Raw genomic sequence first — 22179 nt, 5'->3', positions numbered from 1 at the left:
TGTTTAATATTGTCCCAGAGGTCTCTGAGACTGTCTCAATTCTTTTCATTCTTTATTCTGCTCTGCAGTAGTTATTTCCACTGTTTTATCTTCCAGGTCACTTATCCATTCTTCTGCCTCAGTTATTCTGCTGTTGATTCCTTTAGAGTTTTTTAATTTCATTTATTGTGTTGTTTATCAGTGTTTGTTTGCTCTTTAGTTCTTCTAGTTCCTTGTTAAACATTTCTTGTATTTTCTCCATTCTATTTCCAAGAGTTTGGACCATCTTTACTACCATTACTCTGAATTGTTTTTCAGGTAGACTCCTTGTTTCCTCTTCATTTGTTTGGTGTGGTGGGTTTTTACCTTGCTTCTTCATCTTCTGTGTGTTTCTCTGTTATCTCATTTTTCTTAACTCACTGTGTTTGGGGTCTCCTTTTCACAGGCTGCAAGTTCATAGTTCCCGTTGTTTTTGGTGTCTGCCCCCCGTAGCTAAGGTTGGTTCAGTGGGTTCTGTAGGCTTCCTGGTGGATCGGAGTAGTGCCTATGTTCTGGTGGATGTGGCTGGATCTTGTCTTTCTGGTGGGCGGGACCACATCCAGTGGTGTATTTTGTGGTGTCTGTGACCTTATTATGATTTTCGGCAGCCTCTCTGCTAATGGGTGGGGTTGTGTTCCTGTCTTGCTAGTTGTTTGGCATAGGGTGCCCAGCACTGTAACTTGTTAGTTTTTGAGTGAAGCTGGGTCTTAGTGTTGAGATGGAGATCTCTGGGAGAGCTTTCGCCAGTTCATATTACGTGGAGACGGGAGGTCTCTGGTGGACCAGTGTCCTGAACTCGGCTCTTGCACTTCAGAGGCACAGGCCTGACACCCCTCCAGAGCACCAAGACCCTGTCAGCCACATGGCTTAGAGGAAAAGGGAGAAAGAAAGAAAGGAAGAAAGAAATAATCAAATAAAAAGAAATAAAGTTATTAAAATTAAAAAGTATTAAAATTTTAAAAAAAGTAATTAAAAATAAGAAAAGAGAAAGAAAGAAGAGAGCAACCAAACCAAGAAACAAATCCACCAATGCTAACAAGTGCTAAAAACTTTACTAAAAAAAAAAAAAAGGACAGACAGTACCCTCAGACAAATGGTAAAAGCAAAGCTGTACAGACAAAATCACACAAAGAAGCATACACATACTCACAAATAGAGCAAAAGGAAAATAATGTATATATCTTTCAGGAAGTCTGAGGTCTTCTGCCAGTGTTCAGTAGGTGTTCTGTAGGAGTTGTTCCACATGTAGATGTATTTCTGATGTATTTGTGTGGAGGAAGGTGATCTCCACATCTTACTCCGCCACCATCTTAAAGGTCTCCTCCTCATTATTTTATATGACAGTGTTTTAGCCGTCTGTTTTTTTTAGTTGTAATTATTTTAGGCTGCATTGCGTCTTCATTGCTGCGCGTGGGCTTCTCCAGCTGCGGCAAGCGTGGGCTACTCTTAGTTTCGCTGCGCAGGCTTCTCATTGCTGTGGCTTCTTTTGTTGCAGAGCATGGGCTCTAGGCGCACGAGCTTCAGTAGTTTCAGCACGTGGACTTCAGTAGTTGTGGCGTGTGGGCTCAGTCGTTGTGGCACATGGGCTTAGTTGCTCTGTGGCATGTTGGATCTTCCCAGACCAGGGATTGAGCCCGTGTCCCCTGCATTGGCAGGCAGATTCTTAACCATCGCGCCACCAGGGAAGTCCCAGTTTAGCATTTTAAAAAATCTGTAAAGGGCTTCTCTGGTGGCGCAGTGGTTGAGAGTCCACCTGCCGATGCAGGGGACATGGGTTAGTGCCCCGGTCAGGGAAGATCCCACATGCCACGGAGTGGCTGGGCCCATGAGCCATGGCCGCTGAGTCTGCGCGTTCGGAGTGTGTGCTCTGCAACGGGAGAGGCCACAGCAGTGAGAGGCCCACGTACTGCAAAAAAAAAAAAAAAAAAAATCTGTAAAAAGGTGACTCGGATTCAGACTCCAGCTTAAGAAAACTGTTTTGATATGCTAAAATAGAGAGCTAACTTGGGCTAAAAAGGGTATCGACCCATCTTTTAGACTTTGGTCTGTCCCAGAATTCTGCCATATAGTCTTGTGTTGTCTGTTTCCCTTATCATAAAGACAGTATGTTTATTTTTGTTTGTTTGTTTTGCGGTACGCGGGCCTCTCACTGCTGTGGCCTCTCCCGTTGCAGAGCACAGGCTCCGGACGCGCAGGCTCAGTGGCCATGGCTCACGGGCCCAGCTGCTCTGCGGCACGTGGGATCTTCCCGGACCGGGGCACGAACCTGTGTCCCCTGCATTGGCAGGCGGACTCTCAACCACTGTGCCACCAGGGAAGCCCCCATTATCTCTTTTTATCCTTACAATGGTCCTATTAGTTACAGGTGGTATTACCCCTTTGCCTTTGTAGTAAGGGAATTGGTTCTGAGAGATTACCCAATTATTAAAGAGCAAACTTAGAATTCCAAAAAAGGTTTCTCAGAAAACTAAAAATAGTACTACCATATGACACAGCAATTCTACTTCTGGGTGTATATCTGAAAGAAATGAAAATGTTAATTCAAAAAGGTATGTGCACCCCAATGTTCATAGCAGCATTACTTACAATAGCCAAGATATGGAAGCAACCTAAGTGTCCTTCAACAGATGAGTGGATAAAGGAGATGTGGTAACATATGCACAATGGAAAACTACTCAGCCATAAAAAAAGAATGAAATTTTGCCATTTGCAACAACGTGGATGAACTTGGAGGGTATTATGCTTATTGAAATAAGTCAGCCAGAGAAAGACAAATACTGTATGATGTCACTTATATGTGGAATCTAAAAAATACAACAAACTAGTGAATATAACAAAAAAGAAACAGACTCACAGATATACAGAACCAACTAGTGGTTACCAGTGGGGAGAGGGATGTGGGGAGGAGCAAGATAAGGGTAAGGGATTAAGAGGTACAAACTACTATGTATAAAATAAAGCTACAAGGATGTATTGTATAGCACAGAGAATATAGCCAATATTTTATAATAAGTAAAAGTGGAGTATAACCTTTAAAAATTGTGAATCGCTATGTTGCACACTTGAAACTTATATTGTATATCAGCTATACCTCAATTAAATATAATAAGATAAAAATTCTTTAAAAGAGAGAACGGGGAAAAAGTCAAACAAGACACTTTATCTTTACATAGACAAAAATTTTTACTAATTTTACTGCTCTTTGTGCTTCAGTCTCTGGTAAAATATTGGGTGGGCCAAAAGGTTCAGTGTTTTCCATAAGATGGCTCTAGTAGTGCTTAGTTGTCTTTAACTTCATTTGAAACAATTTTGTTAGATTGTATAGTGACAGCTATCATATCAGCTCACATTTAAAGAAAACTTATCAAAATTGGTGAATTTTTGTGTAGCCATTTGTTTTGTTTTGTTTTAATTAATTTATTTATTTTTAAAATTTTATTTGTTTTGGGCTGTGTTGGCTCTTCGCTGCTGCGTGCGGGCTTTCTCTAGCTGTGGCAAGCGGGGGCTCCTCTTCATTGCAGTGGGCGGGCTTCTCATTGCAGTGGCTTCTCTTGTTGCAGAGCATGGGCTCTAGGCGCGTGGGCTTCAGTAGTTGCAGCACGCGGACCCTAGAGCATACAGACTTCAGTAGTTGTGGCGTGCGGGCTCAGTGTTTGTGGCTCGTAGGCTCTAGAGTGCAGGCTCAGTAGTTGTGGTGCACGGGCTTAGTTGCTCCACGGCATGTGGGATCTTCCCGGACCAGGGCTCAAACCCATGTCCCTTGCATTGGCAGGTGGATTCTTAACCACTGCGCCACCAGGGAAGTCCCTGTGTAGCCATTTTAATATTGAAGATGGAAGAAAAAAAGCAACATTTTCAGCATATTATGCTTTATTATTTCAAGAAAGGTAAAAACGCAACTGAAACGCAAAAAAGATTTGTGTAGTGTATGGAGAAGATGCTGTGAGTGATCGAACATGTCAGAAGTGGTTTGTGAAATTTCGTGCTGGAGATTTCTCACTGTACAATGCTCCACGGTCGAGTAGACTAGTTGAAGTTGATAGTGATCAAATTGAGACCTTAATTGAGAACAATCAGTGTTATACCATACGGAAGATAGCTGACATACTCAAAATGTCCAAATCAAGCGTTGAAAATCTTTGCACCAGCTTGGTTATGTTAATCGCTTTTATGTTTGTGTTCTACATAAGTTAAGTGAAAAAGACTTTCTTCACCATATTTTTGTGTGCGATTCTCTACTTAAACATAACGAAAACGTTCCATTTTGAAAACAAATTGTGATGAGCGATGAAAAGTAAATACCGTACAATAATGTGGAATGGAAGAGATCATGGGGCAAGCAAAATGAACCACCACCAACCACACCAAAGACCCGTCTTCATCCAGAGAAGGTAATGTTGTGTATATGGTGGAATTGGAAGGTAGTCCTCTATTATGAGCTCCTTCTGGCAAACCAAATGATTCATTCCAACAAGTACTGCTCCCAGTTAGACCAACTGAAAACAGCACTTGATGAAAAGCGTCTGGAATTAGTCAACAGAAGACGTGTTATCTTCTATCAGGATAACGCAAAACAGCATGATTTTTTGATGACCAGGCAAAAACTGTTACAACTTGGCTGGGAAGTTCTGATTCACCTGCTGTATTCACCAGATATTGCACCTTCGGATTTCCATTTATTTCAGTCTTTACAAAATTCTCATGGAAAAAATTTCAGTTCCCTGGAAGACTGTAAAAGGCACGTGGAACAGTTCTTTGCTCAAAAGACAAAGTTTTGGGAAGATGGAATTATGAAGTTGCCTGAAAAATGGCAGAAGGTAGTGGAACAAAACGGTGACTATGTTGTTCAATAAAGGTCTTGTTGAAAATGAAAAATATGTCTTTTATTTTTACTTAAAAACCGAAGGGGGCTTTCCTGGTGGCGCAGTGGTTGAGGATCCGCCTGCCGATGCAGAGGACACGGGTTCGTGCCCTGGTCCGGGAAGATCCCACATGCTGCAGAGCGGCTGGGCCCGTGAGCCATGGCCGCTGAGCCTGCGCGTCCGGAGGCTGTGCTCCGCAACGGGAGAGGCCACAACAGTGAGAGGCCTGCGTACTGCAAAAAAAACAAAAAAAAAAAAACGAAGGAACTTTTTGGTCAACCCAACAAACTGATCTTCACATATATAAATTACTTTGGCTTATCATGCTTTCATTTAGGTAATGAGAGGTATCCTATGAGCATCAGCTAAATTTTTTTTTAAATATGTACATTCTCAGGACAAGTAATAACTTATTGGTCCTTCTATAATTATGATGGCCATATATCTAGAATTTTCTAGGACAATTCTGATATCAGATAATTTGTCCTGTCAAATTTGTTTTATGAATTTTTCAATAGGAAGACTTGGTTAAGGTGTAAAAACTACTCTCTGTATGGGAATACATTGTTTTTTAAAGTGAGGGTCTGCTTTAGACCTTTAGAAAAGGTGTTGAAAGTAAGAGTAAGTGGTAAATTAACACCTAGTAGAGTCTTTTCTTGGTCCCAGTTAGCTGTCCAAGAGAAGAAAATATTTTGGTGAAGAAAGTGATAAAATGCTGTTAGATGCTACTGGTAGATGGATCGGATCAGGTCTGAGAAGTGACCATTAGATTTAGCAATGCAGAGGTCATTGGTAAACCAGGCACTTTGCTAAATACTTCCTGTGTAATAGTTAGTCTCCATAGTAATCCTGTGAAGTAGATACTTATTAGGCCCATTTTGCAGACCAGGAAACTTAGATCCAGAGAGATAACTTGCTCAAGGACATAGGGCTAATAAGTGTTAGTGCTAGGATTTAAACCCAGTAAGACTCTAGATCTGCACGGCCCAGTACAAAAGCCACTAGCTACATGTGGCTATTTACATTTAAATAAATTAAAGTTTTAGTTCATCAGTCACACTAGTCACATTTCAAGTGCTCAGTAGGTACCATATTGGATAGTGCAGACTCAGAACGTTTCTATCATTGCCCAGAGTACTGTTGGAGCAGTACTCTAGAGCCTGTGATTTTAACCACTGTGATTTATATACATATATATGTATATATATATTCTTTCATTTAAATTCTGCCAGTAAACTTTCCTCTGAAAATCAAAAGGCTGGTACAGGTCTTCTTTTGTTATCAAATCAGTTGATTCCCACAAAATTATACTGATGTTTATATTTCATGCAGTCTGGTCATACATAAAATTGTTGTCAAGAGAAACATGGTAAGCATGGCTATATGTCCTTTCAGTTTTTTCCATTTTCATTTAGGGGAGTTCAGAGGACATAACTAATATGTTGAAGTGACGGTGATTCTGAATTAGTATAGGTACTTGAGTGCCACAGTATCTGTGTATTAATATCCTAAAGTGCGTAACTGAGGTTGGCTGGTTCAAATGTGTCTTGTAAAACTTCCAGGAGTAGGGACAGTGGAAAATTGAAGCTGTGATGCTTTTAGGGGAATTAAGTAGGTGAATGTCTCACTTCTGTCTCTTCAATTACTAATGTTTTCATGACTGAGCTTTTTACATCAAATTTATTACTTTGGACCCTTCAAAGAATATAAATTGTGGGAGAGATTTGGTCAATATAAGAATCATTAGATGGCCTTATTTATGTCATTTTTAAAACCATTTTATATTTTAATGTTTTCTTTCTCTTTTTTATCAATCATACTTTTTTTAAAAACATTATTTATTTACTTTATTACTTATTTGGTTGCACCAGGTCGGGTCTTAGTTGCGGCACATGGGATCTTTAGTTGCAGCATGCGGACTCCTAGTTGCAGCATGTAGGATCTAGTTCCCTGACCAGGAATTGAACCCAGGCCCCCTGCATTGGGAGCGTGGAGTCTTAGCCACTGGACCACCAGGGAAGTCCCTGATGTTTTCTTTCTTTAAATGTAATTTGAACTGCTAAATAACTGCTTTCCCTCTTATTTTCATATATTTTTTAGAGCACACCTATGGTTGAGTTAGAGGATGTAACAGTGTTAATAAATTAAAGAGATGATGTGAACTCTAGATTGTATAGCATAAGAATTGAGTTGAATTCAGGCTCTACTTGGAAAGCTGCAACCTCTAGAAAGTTACTACAGTCATATAAAATGCAGAATGACACTCTTTACCTCGCAGTGAATGGCATATGTCATGTATAAGAATTGTAATGGATCACCAGTTTTTAAAGGTTAAATGCTAAATATAGTATCTAGTTCTTTAAATGTTAAATTGAGTATAAAACATTTTTATCAAAGGAGATTCTGGCTTTTACCCTCCACCAGTGTCAGTTTGGCAGGCCTGCCTTTTCTTTCCTTGAAAGTTACAAGTTCTGTAGTTGTCACTATCTTATTCATACCTACAATTTGAGAATCTGAATATATTTATAAATGCTCTTTGGCAAGGGTTATGTGCTCTTGACCTAAAAATCTGATATGAGGTGGTATGTGAACTTCATTCAATAGCTCTCTAGTTACTCATCAAATATGTTGCATTTTTTTCTTGTGTAGTTTGGGAAGAAAGGGGCTTTAAATTTGAAAATAGAAACTTTTTTGACCAGGAATATTGTTTGTTTATTAAGAATCTAGACTTATTTAAGTAATAAAAGGAATTTTTTCATAGCTTTTTGAGTGGGTCCTGTGACACTTAAGTATTCTAGTGACATTTTATTTCCAGATATTATGAAACTCAAGTTCAAAGTGATGGCAAGCAAAATATTTTGAAACATGGCAAATCCTTGCTCCCACCTCTAGGCAAAGTCTTGATTGTTTTTTAAAAATTTTATTTTCAAGGTTGAATTTCAGAATTAATGAAATGGAAATTTTTGTCAGCTTACCAAATACTTTAAACTTCTAAATAGATTAACTTAAACTTGTAGTTTATCATTAATTTTATTTTACTAATTGAACTAGTCATTTTGAAGCTCAAACTAATTTAGGTTGTTAGCTAGAATATAGACCATGCTTTTCCCAGCTTGTAAGCTTTTTCACTTATTTAAGGAAAAATAAAGTTTAGACAAAGAAAAGTAAAGGTACACATTTGGATGTAATTTAAACCTCATTTTGATGACTGTTGGCCTAGTGATTATAGATTCTGTTCCAGTATTGTTTTCAATAATAGTGTTACTATAGCAACTAATATAAATGCATGCTTCAAGGGGAAAAAACAAAAAACCTCTCCACAATTATATTGTATATTGGGATGAAATTTTTCTTTATTAACTTTTATAACTTGCTCTAGATTTTGCAAAACTTTTTCCCAAAGAAATATTCTGAAGATCTTGTTACAAATACTTCTTTGCCCTCTTAATCCCATCAAGTTTCTTGTATTGACAGTATGCTGCAATTAATTTAAATGGGAAAGATGTAGAAACAGTTTGTATCAGAAATCCTGTATCTTCTTTCTGTTATTTGTGTCTTACACAACACTCTGGAAGAAAGAAAGATTTCTGCTTTCATGCTTCTGAAATGTATAAATGAATCTTGTTCCTATAAAAGTCAGTTAACTTTTATGTAATGTCTTTTCTTTGTTAAAATGAAGATAGTGGTAAACATACTCGTCTGAGTCCTTGAGTATTGTCGGCATATTATTGTATGAACAAGTGGTTCATATAATAATACATTAAATTTTTTTAAATTAATTAATTTATTTTTGGCTGCATTGGGTCTTTGCTGCTGCGGCAGGCTTTTCTCTAGTTGCGGTGAGTGGAGGCTACTCTTCGTTGCAGTGCACGGGCTTCTTTTTGTGGTGGCTTCTCTTGTCGCGGAGCACGGGCTCTAGGCGCGTGGGCTTCAGTAGTTGTGGCTCATGGGCTCTAGAGCAGAGGCTCACGGGCTTAGTTACTCCGCGGCATGTGGGATCTTCCCGGACCAGGGCTTGAACCTGTGTCCCCTGCATTGGCAGGCAGATTCTTAACCACTGTGCCACCAGGGAAGTCCCTAAAATTTATCCATTAACCTATTTCATTGTAGATTTGGTAATAATTAAAAACTAGAAGTGGCATAAATGTCTTGATAAACTCTGAAGAGAATAATTAAATAGATGATAAAGTGTATCTATATAATGTTCACACCTTGCAGCCATTAAAAACAATGAAAGTTTGTATTTAATGTAAAATAATGTTCATGGAAAGATATTAAGGCAGAAAGGTAGGTTTTAAATATAGTACAATCCCATTTTTATGTGAAAATGTGTGCACGCATGTGTGTTAAGTGTAAATGTGTGGAGGGATATACAACAAATGTTACCAGTAGTTATCTCTAGTTTTTATAATAGATATTAACATCGTTTCCATTAAAATTTTTAAAAATTCTTTGAAAAGAAGGGAGTGCTGTAGCCAGTAGTAGCAATATGATTGATTTTTTGGCTTGATGTTAGCAGGGAGGTAATGTTTTAGGAAAAGGGTCCAAATTTTTTTAATGATAAAAAGCTAAGTCACATGCACTTTTCCTCTGACTTGTTGACATTTTAGTTGACTGTGGGTCAAAATGAAAGTTATTGCATGGGCAGAAGCTGAACCTCTATCATAATCTGACCATAAAATTAGGCAATCATGTTTGACTTGATAGCATAGATCTTAAATCTGGAATTGGTGGGGAGAAGATATTTAAAGGTTTTAGAATGGGATTTCCTGAAATGAATATCTCCTGAAGATGAAAATAGTAAAAATAGTTCATGTCAGGTTCAGGCTAAGCATGAACTGGCCTTTCACAAGTTTTTGTCTAAGAATTGTGTTTGTTTCAGTTTTTATATTTTCTTTTATTAAAAAATTAACACATACTTGTTTTTAAAAACTTCAGAAAGAACAAAGGTGTTAAAAAGAGAAAAAATAGACCTACTTAAGTTTTTCCTTCCCCTGGAATCCTTTAGGGAATTTTCTTTTTTTTTTTTTCTTTTTTTTTTTTTTTTTTTTTTTTTTGCGGTTCGCGGGCCTCTCACTGTTGTGGCCTCTCCCGTTGTGGAGCACAGGCTCTGACGCGCAGACTCAGCAGCCATGGCTTACGGGCCCAGCCGCTCCGCAGCATGTGGGATCCTCCCGGACCGGGGCACGAACCTGCGTCCCCTGCATCGCCAGGCAGACTTTCAACCACTGCGCCACCAGGGAAGCCCGGGAATTTTCTTTTTTTAAGAGAATAGATCTGGGAAATAGAGGGCACTATACCTCAAGAAAACAGTCATTCTTTACAGTGTGATAGAATGATCACTGGATAGGAGTCAGGACATTTATCTTCTAGTCCCAGCTAGTCCTTAGCTCTGTGATTGGAAAAAGGTTACTTTGCCTCTCTGGACATCAGTTTCTACCAATTTCAAGATGATAAGTTTGGACTTTGAAATTACAGGATGCTAAGGACTAACTTGATAAAGCTCCCTGAAATCACAGACACTTTTTGAAAGGGTGTATATGGGTGTGTTTGTGTGTATGTGTGTGCATGTATGCATACTGCATACATGCATTTCTGGAAAGGTTTTTCTCTAACCATAAAAAGTAGTTAATGTATGGATCGTTGTATTTATAATTGAGAAATAAACGTTACACTTGATTGACATAGTGTTTATTTCCAAATAATTGGGTATTTCATTTATTCCTGCTATTCTTATCTCATCCTATTACATATGTGATGGTAGAATATTTCATCCATGTTTAACTTATAGTCATAACTAGATTAAGTTATTATCCAGTATTACGGAGAAACCACACAGCTGAAAAATAAATTCAGTTCCTAGCACACAGTTCTCCTGGTCTTTCCCTTAGGTTGATGTCTTAGAGAAATGAAGTGATTTTTGACTATGGTTAAGAACATCACCTATTGTCAGACAGAAGTAAAATTAGGGACTATCTGTAGAACATTTCTACCTTGTAATTTATTTGGTATTTTGTAGAACAGCTGACTTTCCTAATTGTACTTGGCATGGTCACTTGCTAAAAATATTAGTCAATGTTATCTGGTTTTATTACATACCTCTCTCCTGAGTCATGCTTGGGGGGTAAGCATGGGAGACACACATCTAAGAAAGCATTATCTTTTAACAGAATTTAATTCAGACTGCCCTATCTCCCTGCCTGCCTGGTCAGTAACTCTGAACTTTGGAGATCTATCTAGTGATGATAAACCTGTTCTATATGTCATAGGCCAGAGAAGTCAGCTTTGATGGAAGACTTCTACACTGGTGCAGGAGAGAAATGTTTACTTAACATTTTAAAAGAATAAACTTATTAACATATATGTGTTCTACCAGTAGACTTTCTTGAGCCCTCTTGCTTGTATGGTCTTTTAATGTTTTCAACGAAAGAAATAGCACATGCCTTCAAAATGAATTATAAAATCTCAATTACAGCTGTATCCATTAAGAAAAATCAGTTCCTTTTCTTTCGTGAAATTATGAAGTGATTATTTATTGAGGTAGCAAGATAAAAAGTTTGTTAACATGATGCCAAATATCAGAATGTTTGGAATTGGTGTCAGCATTTGCTCTTGTACAGAAAAAAACTTAGGGCCTCATGAGCTGAATTTTTCATCTTGAGTTATTTAACAAACATTTGAGCCCCTACCCTGTGTTGGACGCTATACTCTAGGTATGGTTGAAGATGTAAAGACAAAATTCTTTTCAAGTGTGGGCTTTGTCTATGCTAAACTTATGGAGGCATTAAGCATTATTAGATGCAGATTGAGTTTAAATTTAATGTGCTATATACCTCGCTGTACCTTCCTTTGGCCAGTCAAATATTATTTACGTTCTTTCACTAAGTTCACACTCAATTTAGAAAGTGTGTTCTAAGGAAACTTGCTGTTAGAAGCTATGGAAAATCCTTTTGTAAAGTGAATTAATTTGCCTTTTATATATCCAGGTTTTCATCTTTTATTTCTTAATAAACAACTTGTGAATATTTTAATTTTTTATTAGCAAGTAACATACCCATGGTTCACTTTAACCCCCTGCCCCCCAAATCTCCGTTTGTGTGTGTCTCTCTCATAATCATAATCACACAGAGCAGGAGTTTGGTGTTCTTACTGAGTATATAAATGATCCCAATTTTTAAGCTTTTAGTTTTTTTATCCTTAAAAGACTGGCTTAAGACATTATGACTTTTAAAAAAGACACTATGATAATAAATTGATAAACAGTGTATATCAGTTTAAATTTGAACCATGTGTCCTTACAGTGTAATTTATATTTGACCTTCTTACAATTGAAATATAAGGATTGTATGTTCCAGTTCTGTAGCTGTTTTGATTAAATTTAGTTTTTGTTAGTATAGTGGTTGGTAGCTGAAGTGATTATGAAAATAAAGTTGTTAAACATGTATGAACAGGAGTAGCCATGATTTTTAGCACAGTCATTCATTCAGTGTAATCTCTGAGTTAAGCAGACTTCTGTTAGCATTTTTTTATCAGCTCAGAACAAAGCACAAAACAAAATGCATATGAAAAAGTTAGAAAAGAGTTGGAGGAAAAAACCTTGAAAGATGAAAAGTAGTCATTAAAAAATTGAGCCCCTAAAACATGCTATATAAACATAACATTCTTACGTAAGAGGCTGGTGTTGCATGTATTGTGAATGTTTTCTAGGTAATTTATCATATATATCAGAAATATGTATAGCAGCCAGTTTCTAGCTTCTAGTCTAACAGTAGACCAAAGAACTATGGAGATATGATCCAGAGGGAGAAAATAATTATTATTTCAACCCCTCTAAACAGGACACCATACTTGCAGAACTTCTTCAAATACATAAAGAACACATTGTAGGATATCATGAACATGATTCTCTTTTGGACCACAAAGAAGAAGAAGAGTTGACTGAAGAAGAGAGAAAAGCAGCTTGGGCTGAGTATGAAGCAGAGAAGAAGGTAGTTCATTTGAAATGCTTTTTTTTTTTTGTTAGTCATTTAAAAGAACAGTGGGGGAAGAAAAACGTCACATTTGGAACAGGTAGTAATGTAGTGAATCTTCAGGAACAGAGTCTCCAAGTAGGAGACTCTGTTTATGGGCTTTCCGGTACCTTTGGTGATAGAGTGGGAGGAGAGGAGAGAAGAAAATATTTTCCCCTTAAAGAGTAGTAACCTCATTTCTGATTAGCACTTGCTAAATTGAGATTAGTGGGAAGCTATATATTTAGCATCACTTAACTTCCATCAACACCCTCACAGTAGTAACAGACATATAGGAGCTTAGAGTTTGGAGGTAGGAGTAAATGTTGCTTTTAGCATGTGTACCATGAAATCTAAGTTTTGACTGATTATCAGAACACAAAAAGACTCCATTATTAGACATTAGTGTCAATCTCCAGCAGCAACTTTATTTAAAATAGTTCCACATCTGTTTTAAACACCACCCCCACTTGAGCAAAAATATGCCTGAGCATATGGGAAACCTTATCCTAATGCCTGAATCCTTTTTAAACTCATTGTACCAAACTTCTTTAACGTTGTGATTTTAGTAGTCTCATCAGAATTCTCTGAGTTGCCCCATTCTGTGGGAATTATCAGAAAAAGAGTACACCGTTAGGGGTTAAAGCTTTCTATGTAAGAAGATCTTGGTTTCGGGTGAAAAGGGTGTTTTGTTTGTGTGTGAAAGAGTGTTAATAATTTCCTAGATCTGAGAATGTGGATTTTTTTCTAAACCAGTAGGTGATGTAGAATTTCAAGTTTTAAATCACAATGTGGAAAGTGCATAATTTTTTGTTTTTAGGGACTGACCATGCGTTTCAACATACCAACTGGGACCAATTTACCCCCTGTCAGTTTCAACTCTCAAACTCCTTATATTCCTTTCAATTTGGGAGCCCTGTCAGCAATGAGTAATCAACAGCTGGAGGTATGTTGTGAAGTACAAAAGTAGTTTAACTTGAATTAAAGGCAATTTCAAATGCCCTGTTGTTGAAGGTTCCCTATGCTGGAATATCACATTCTCCAAAAGATTACCTCTGAAGAGACCAAGAAAATTTTCTTTTATTTGTTGACCTTTTTGAACCAGCATAGTATAATAAAATGTGGTTTGTTCAGAGCACAAGGGAATCAGGCCTTGAATTAATGTAGTTTGAATAATTTTAATTAAGGAACAATAGAGCAGCTGACTGGCTGGGGAAATAGCACTTTCTTCAGTTATAAAATATTTTGAATAAACAGGATAAATACACACATTGATTTATATTCTAATGCAGTGTAGATGCAACATTAAGTATACGATAATGCACAGTATTTTGAAATAAGTAATTGAAAACTAGAATCAGTTATGATTTAAATAAGAAGGACTAGGTTTTAATATACCAATAATTTAATAATTTAATCTGTGGTTTTCTTTTTAAAATGTGCTTATGGAGTCATTTAAATTATTAAAATATTGGTGCAATAGAACCCAAACTTTTATCTTCCTAACAAGACCCTCACTGATGAGTTTTACTCCATTTTATTGATGCTGAATTTTGCTGTTCTTTTCAATTATTTAAAGAGTTTTAAGACCGAATGCTATAAATTGGCAAGAGAAAGGATCCCTATACTTTAAAACTATGCTGTCTTTTACATGCCCTTATAAAGTTATTTCTTGCATTCTTCTAGGACCTCATTAATCAGGGAAGAGAAAAAGTTGTGGAAGCAACAAACAGTGTGACAGCAGTGAGGATTCAGCCTCTTGAAGATATAATTTCAGCTGTAGTAAGTTAATTGGCAATTGTTTATTCCAACTTGCAGTTTGTGTTCTCCCCCCCATTTGTTTTAATTTTTAATTGTTGTTTGATTCACTACTTCCATGGGGAAAAGAGCGTAATCCTTATAACTTGATTTGCAACAGTAAAATACTAATAAACTGGATAATAGTGCCAAGCTATATGTAATTCAGTTTTACCTGGATGTTGGCACAAAAGAGAAATGTAAAATCTAAGAATTTGGAAATCAGTTAATCATAGAAATGTGTGCATTGTTTACATAAATGTACTTTAATTACCAGTTGCATGAATTAAATCCAAATAGTTTTATTCCAGACATAGGTAACCCTTGTACAATAGTGGACAACTTAGTACCCAGTTTTTACATCATTGTCTTCTTTAGAAAAGAGTAAAGGAAAAGGAAAAAAAAACTTAAAAAATCCTCAGTATCTTTAAGTACCTTAATTATTTTTTCTCAACTCTACTGCAATAAGGAGTAAATAGAAACTTTTCTTTTAGTGGAAGGAAAACATGAATCTCTCAGAGGCCCAGGTACAGGCGTTAGCATTAAGTAGACAAGCCAGCCAGGAGCTTGATGTTAAACGAAGAGAAGCAATCTACAATGACGTATTGACAAAACAACAGATGGTAAGAATTTGGACTATCTCTAGGTTATGTTTAATTTTCTTGAATTTATAATAATCGGTTTGTGTGACATCTGTGTCAATAACCATTCCCTCATATGGACGGATGGATGGTCATTGGTTATTCCCAGAGAAACTTTATCCAAAAACCTAGTAATGTCAAATAAAGGTAATGTCTTTTGTTGCAAAGGAGCAACAACTTCCCAAATGGGTGTCCTTGAAGTTTACATAGACTCTCTTCCCTATAATTTTATTTTTGTATATTCTGGACATCTAAAAAGGGATTTTTGCCAGACTTTTTACCACATTTACTATTTTAAAACAACTTCCACAAATATGTATACTTTTTAATATATTTAATTTGAGATAAAAAGTGGAGCTATAAATGATACATGACACAGGTTCCTACTAAATTATGTAATTCTTTAAAAGACTAGCATATTCCAGGATCCTTGATCATCTTTCCTAGCATGGTCTTTGCCAGCCATCTATCTGCCTTGCACTGGGAAATTTCAACTCTTGACACCAGGGAATCATTTTCTGTGGCATGAATTTTACTTAGAAAGCACTGTAGAATTATGTGGTTTTAAATTATCTTAGGAAATTTGAGCCATTCCAAGTAGGAGTTATTCCCACTGCAAGTGCCTTTTCCCTTGGGTGTTTGTCACTAAAACTGTTTGTCTGTCATCAGGTGAAATATTCAAAAGAATGACAAAGAAAGGAGACTTGACAAAAAAGTGCTGTAACTAATACTTGAGACTAATCACAGTGCAGGATGGGTTACTATGGCAACTAACCTAAATGCTGCTTGCACTACAATAGTCAAGTCATTAAGAGAATTTAGCCCTAAATGGTGTTACTAACCAGTTTCTACAGTAATGGTCCTGTGAATGCCATCAAATTAGTAATGGTGATAACAATAATGTGTTTCCCTTTTGGTATGGTACCCCCTTAACAAATTGATTTTAACTCAAAACTTGATACTGCCTCTTTGAGACAGGTCATGCACTTGTAACAGCTCTCTTTTCTCTCTTTAGTTAATCAGCTGTGTTCAGCGAATACTTATGAACCGAAGGCTCCAGCAGCAGTACAATCAGCAGCAACAGCAGCAAATGACTTATCAACAAGCAACACTGGGTCACCTCATGATGCCAAAGCCTCCAAATTTAATCATGAATCCTTCTAACTACCAGCAGATTGATATGAGAGGAATGTATCAGTCAGTGGCTGGTGGTATGCAGCCACCACCATTACAGCGTGCACCACCCCCAATGAGAAGCAAAAATCCGGGACCTTCCCAAGGGAAATCAATGTGATTTTGCACTAAAAGATTAAAAGATTGCTAAAATCATAGAAAGATCTTTTATTTTTTTAGGAATCAATGACTTAACAGAACTCAACTGTATAAATAGTTTGTTCCCCTTAAATGGCAATCTTCCATATTAGTTTTAAATTTTTTTAATAGGGCATACCATTTCTTCCTGACATTTGTCAGTGATGTTGCCTAGAATCTTCTTACACACACTGAGTACAGAAGATCTTTCAAATTGTTTTCAGTGAAAACAAGTCCTTCCATAACAGTAACAACTCCACAGATTTCCTCTCTAAATTTTTATGCCTGCTTTTAGCGACCATAAAATTGTCATAAATTAATGGATTTATGAAAGAATACAGATTTATATATTCATTCTTTACATATAAAAACACACAGCTGAGTTCTTAGAGTTGATTCCTCAAGTTACGAAATACTTTTGTATTAATCCATTTCTTGATTAAAGTGATTGAAATGGTTTTAATGTTCTTTTGACTGAAGTCTGAAACTAGGCTCCTACTTTATCATATCTGTGACTGAAAATTAGAAACTAAGGGTTATCTTTGACACAGAATTGTGTGCAATATTATTAAATACTACTGCTCTAAAACTTGGAGGAGTCTTGCAGTTATCTTAGCATTGTATAAACAGCCTTAAGTACAGCTTAAGAAGAGAATTCCTTTTTCTTCTGTAGTCTTTCTGCCATTTTTTATTTTCAGTTATACGTGCTGAAATAATTACTGGTAAAATTTCAGGGTTGTGGATTATCTTCCACACAAGAATTTTCTCTCTCCTGGCACTAATATAAAGCACATCTCTTAACTGCTTGGTGTCAGTGCTAGTGCTTCATCCTGTTGCTGGCAGTGGGATGTGGACTAACAAAATCAAGTTCTAGCATTTTAGGAGGTTAAGGATGATGTTGTGGTTGTTAGCTTCACACCCTGTTTTATAAACAACATCAAAATGGCAGAACCATTGCTGACTTTAAGTTCACATGAGGAATGTGCTTTAAAACAATTCCCAGTACTGTCAGTATTGTGAAATAATTCCTCCTAAAGATAAGGTTCACTGGCTTCTATGCTCTTCTTCTTTTCTCTCATCAGTATGTTCTTTTTTCCCAACTACATTTTCTTACATAAATTATGTTTCAAAGCTCGATTTTTTTTTTTTTAGTTTAGGTCTGTGAGGCAATTTTCTGATCAAAATTAATTCATCTCTAATGCCCTTTTATGAGGTTTTACTAGAAAGTCATTACATTGTCATTTTTCTTAATCCAGGCCTGTAAAAATGACTTATAAGCTTATTCATGTACAATTTGGTTGCTTGAGTTTCTTAAAGAAAAAGATTGTTAAGACTATGAGAGTCAACTCAACATGGCAAAACTATTTTTGAGATGGTGACGTAACATGTAGTGGAAATGGCCAATGAATTCCAAAAAAGAGAAAGGTGGGTTGAGGATTTGCTCTAGTTATCACTGGATTAGAATGAGGAATGAGTTTAACATTAGCTAAAACTGTTTTGAATTGTTAGGATGATTAAGAGATTTCCACTTTGATCATGAAAAACTAGTGGTAAACATCCAAGAGTACTAAGTTTGTCATATAGAATTTTGAGGTTTGGTGGATCCACCCTCCACCTTCCCGTGGTGAGTTATCACTAACAAATTCCATGTATTTGGATATTATGCCAGCCATATAATCAAGTTCATTCAGTTGGTGTGGGGGGGGGGGTGTTTTTACTTTAGAAGAAATGAAAGAGACAAGATTTATGAGATAAATATTTGAAGACAGTATACTTTGGCCAACTGTTATCAGTTGGTATTTCTACAAGTCCAGAATACTTTAAACCTGATTTACTAGACCTGTGAACTTTCATCATGGTCTGATTGCTTGCTCAAAGACGTAGGTGTCAAAATTTTAGGCAACCTTCTAAACCTTTTTCATCATTAATGAAACTATGACTTAAAGGATAATACATAGAAGAATGATTTGGAAATAAGAAAGTTTGAGATAAAACTTGGACCACTTTGCATACTCTTCTTCACTTGACATTTTAGCTACATAATATGTACTTTGAGTATAACATCAAGCTTTAACAAATATTTAAAGACAAAATCACATCAATAAGATACTAAAAGGCTCATTTTTATATTTGTTTTAGATGTTTTAAATAGTTGCAATGGCTTAAAAAAATGACGATTTAAAATGTTGCTTGTAATACAGTTTTGCCTGCTAAATTCTCCACATTTTGTAACCTGTTTTATTTCTTTGGGTGTAAAGCGTTTTTGCTTAGTATTGTGATATTGTATATGTTTTGTCCCAGTTGTATAGTAATGTTTCAGTCCATCATCCAGCTTTGGCTGCTGAAATCATACAGCTGTGAAGACTTGCCTTTGTTTCTGTTAGACTGCTTTTCAGTTCCGTATTGAGTATCTTAAGTACTGTAGAAAAGATGTCACTTCTTCCTTTAAGGCTGTTTTGTAATATATATAAGGACTGGAATTGTGTTTTTAAAGAAAAGCATTCAAGTATGACAATAATACTATCTGTGTTTTCACCATTCAAAGTGCTGTTTAGTAGTTGAAACTTAAACTATTTAATGTCATTTAATAAAGTGACCAAAATGTGTTGTGCTCTTTATTGCATTTTCACAGCTTTGAAAATCTGTGCACATACTGTTTCATAGAAAATGTATAGCTTTTTATGTGCTATTTAATGGTGGTTCTTTTGCACATTTAGTTATTTAATATTGGGAGGTCAAGAAGTTTGGTTTTTAAATCTGTTATATACTAAATTCTGTAAAAGGAGATCTCAAACCTCAAAAATAATTTACATCCCAGGAAGTCTATGTGTGTTTGTGTTAGTTTTGGTTGTCTGTGTGTAATCCAGTACCATTTCCTGCTTCCCAACTGCTGCGTCACTCATTTAAGTCAAGCAGAGCTACAACTCCACACTTGATACAAAAGCTGCTTACTATCCCGGAGCAATAGCAGGTTGATGGAAACCTTGTTACCTGACCTCCAAAGAAGGTGAATATTTTGTAGTCTTCCCTTAGCTATGCCCATTCTCCCTCTAGTATCATAAAATCAGATACATATTTCTGTACCCTAAACAAAACTTTAAAGACAATTAATTACATACCCCAGTAAAAATTGTTTCCTTTGAGGGTGGCATGTTGTGAGATATTTTAACAGTAAAATAGGTCATCCTTTTACATGCTTATTTCACTAAAAATTATGTTCAGGTTATTCCCCACCTTAGTTCACCAGACTTAATCTCAAGTGACTTTTGGCTATCTCCAAATAAAATCTACCCTTAGAGATGAAAATTCTTCCACCGTTGACTTTTTTTTTCAAAAGTATGTAATCTTTGCCAATCTCAAAGGAGTGACCAGAAATGCTTTTTGTCTGTGCAACATTTTATATATGCGGTTATATGGAAGTGAATAAAAATTTAAAATCCAAAATATATACTGTTTCTAAGCTCAATATCTGCCAGGTAACCAAACTGCACACATCACTCATGTTGGATCTAATAAGAGAATGGCCTTTGCAGCCCCTAGTTTTACTCCCTAGAGTACGTACTACCATAAAATTTCTATACAATATATACTGCCACCCTCTCTTTGGAATAACCTTCCTGAAACCATTGTGCCTACTTGGCTGACTATGGAAATCACTCTTCCTCCCCCCACTCTAGGGATCTGTCTTTCTGATAGTGACCACTGCATACCTTCACCAAGGGAGGTGTGACAAGGAAGGCAGCATATAAATTGACACCTTTATTAAAAACAATAAAGATAAAGCTTTAAAGGAATGAAAGGGTGAGACAAATCCTAAAATACTCCTTTTAATACTCAGAACTGCCACATTTTCCAAGCAGTCTACCCAGCAGCACTCTTCCGCATTCTATTCCTGAACATTATGCCCTCACTTCTCCTCCCTGATAGAAACACGTTAAGGGAGGGGGAGCTTGGCTCCAATCTCCTTTGGGTAATCATATCAGATAACTACTGAGAGACTTCTACCTATTAAGTAGACTCAGCCCCCTGCCTATAGTTCTCACATCAGATATGTGCTGGTTTTCAAGAAAGGTGACGAGAGATGACTTATCAGATGCAAGGACGGGATTTGTTTCAGGTATATGAGGAGAAAGTGTAGTATTGAAAGAAAAAGAACAAAGGTTAGAGAAGGATCGGAAAAGACAGACTAGATTGGAGTGGATTGATGGAGGACCTTGAAATCCTGAATGAGTAATTCAATACGGAGGATAACAAGGGTTTGTGAGGGAGCAGATGTGTTCAAAGTAGCAGGTAAAGACAGTGATTTGGGCAGGGGTAATTTGAATGGTTAGGTGAAGAAAGATTGCAGACAGGAAGATGGATAATTAGGCATTCAGTGACCAGACTACTGACAATTTTAAGGACAAAAGGCACAGTCATCAGAGCTTGTATAGGATAGTGAACTTCTTAAATTGTAAGAAAAACCTTATTTCCTTTTACCCTTCCCCAAGGAGCCCAATTTGTTTAGGATTTCTGATTTTACATGCAAAAGTTCACTTACTCTTTGTTTACCCTCTCAAACAGTGATAAATGCATTAGTGGCATTCATGTTCTTTCACAATTTTTCGTTACTCTAATTAACCCGTATACATTATTTGCAGAAAGTGAGTTTGGTCCATTTAAGTCGAGTGTAATTCTACATCTTTCCTCAAGCTAACTCTTCAAAGGGCTAAATCCATTCCTGTTACTTTTCCTTGAGACCCATCCATTCCAAGGGCTAGTATCTCAGTTGGTAATGTTATATTTATAATCTTCCCTTGTTATTTTCAAAGTGCTTTGTGCTTATTACGTGTTAGCCTGTGTACAACATATCTGTGAGAAAAGTGAGGAGAATAGTTACATTTTCCTCGTGACAGTTAAGCTAAAAGACCAAAATCAAATCTATTGGCACTTAGGATGCAGAAGACATATTCTAGTCAATTTATCTGAGCCTTTCATGTCTCATTTGGAAAATGGGACTATAATAATACCTTACTTTCTTGAAGGCAGGAGGCTGGACCAGGTGATTTCTTGAGGTCCTTTTCAGCTCCAAGAGTTAGGGTTTAGCTGTGAGCAAAGCACAGTTTGAAGCCAAAAGGCAATGTTTATCTAAAGTTACACAGTAAGTTTGTGAACAATTAGAAATCCCTTCCCTTTAGCTAACCCTCTCCCCTACTAAGCTATACCTTTTCTTTTCCTCTGCTTAGAAAAATGAGAGGTCTGACAAGCATTTTAATGACAAAGCAGGTAAGTCAAGTTGTAATTGGCTCTAATTACCACTTCCACAAGCTGTAACCTCCTTTATCTTTTGCCCAGGGGCACTTTCAGAGCTGTGTTTCTTACTGCTTCTGGAACTCCGCAGAAAATGAAAAAACATGTTTAAGGATCTGATTCTTATAGCTTTGTCACCTGATTGGGTTATATATTATACATGACAAAACACCAAGGTAAATATAAATCCGCTTTTGTAAAGTCAGCTTTTAAGCAAATAATTGGTAACTTCCCGTTTGATTGTTCATAACT

General features: G+C 36.6%; 1 protein-coding gene across 2 annotated transcripts in view; it reads left to right on the top strand.

Moving 5' to 3' along the window:
- The window catches only part of ATRX (ATRX chromatin remodeler), a 243199-nt gene extending 226578 nt beyond the window's left edge, over nt 1–16621 (top strand). For both annotated transcript variants that reach the window (XM_065900087.1, XM_065900088.1), the window contains 5 exons: nt 12719–12868; nt 13710–13835; nt 14576–14671; nt 15181–15309; nt 16343–16621. In XM_065900087.1, coding sequence (XP_065756159.1) covers nt 12719–12868; nt 13710–13835; nt 14576–14671; nt 15181–15309; nt 16343–16621 — 780 coding nt within the window. The remainder of the gene's footprint in view (nt 1–12718; nt 12869–13709; nt 13836–14575; nt 14672–15180; nt 15310–16342) is intronic.
- The last annotated feature ends 5558 nt before the right edge of the window (nt 16622–22179 follow it).

The sequence above is a fragment of the Phocoena phocoena genome, chromosome X (assembly GCF_963924675.1).
Source record: "Phocoena phocoena chromosome X, mPhoPho1.1, whole genome shotgun sequence".
Taxonomy (NCBI): Eukaryota; Metazoa; Chordata; class Mammalia; order Artiodactyla; family Phocoenidae; genus Phocoena; species Phocoena phocoena.
Note: the sequence above shows the minus strand (reverse complement) of the source record. Positions and strands in the feature narration are given on the sequence as shown.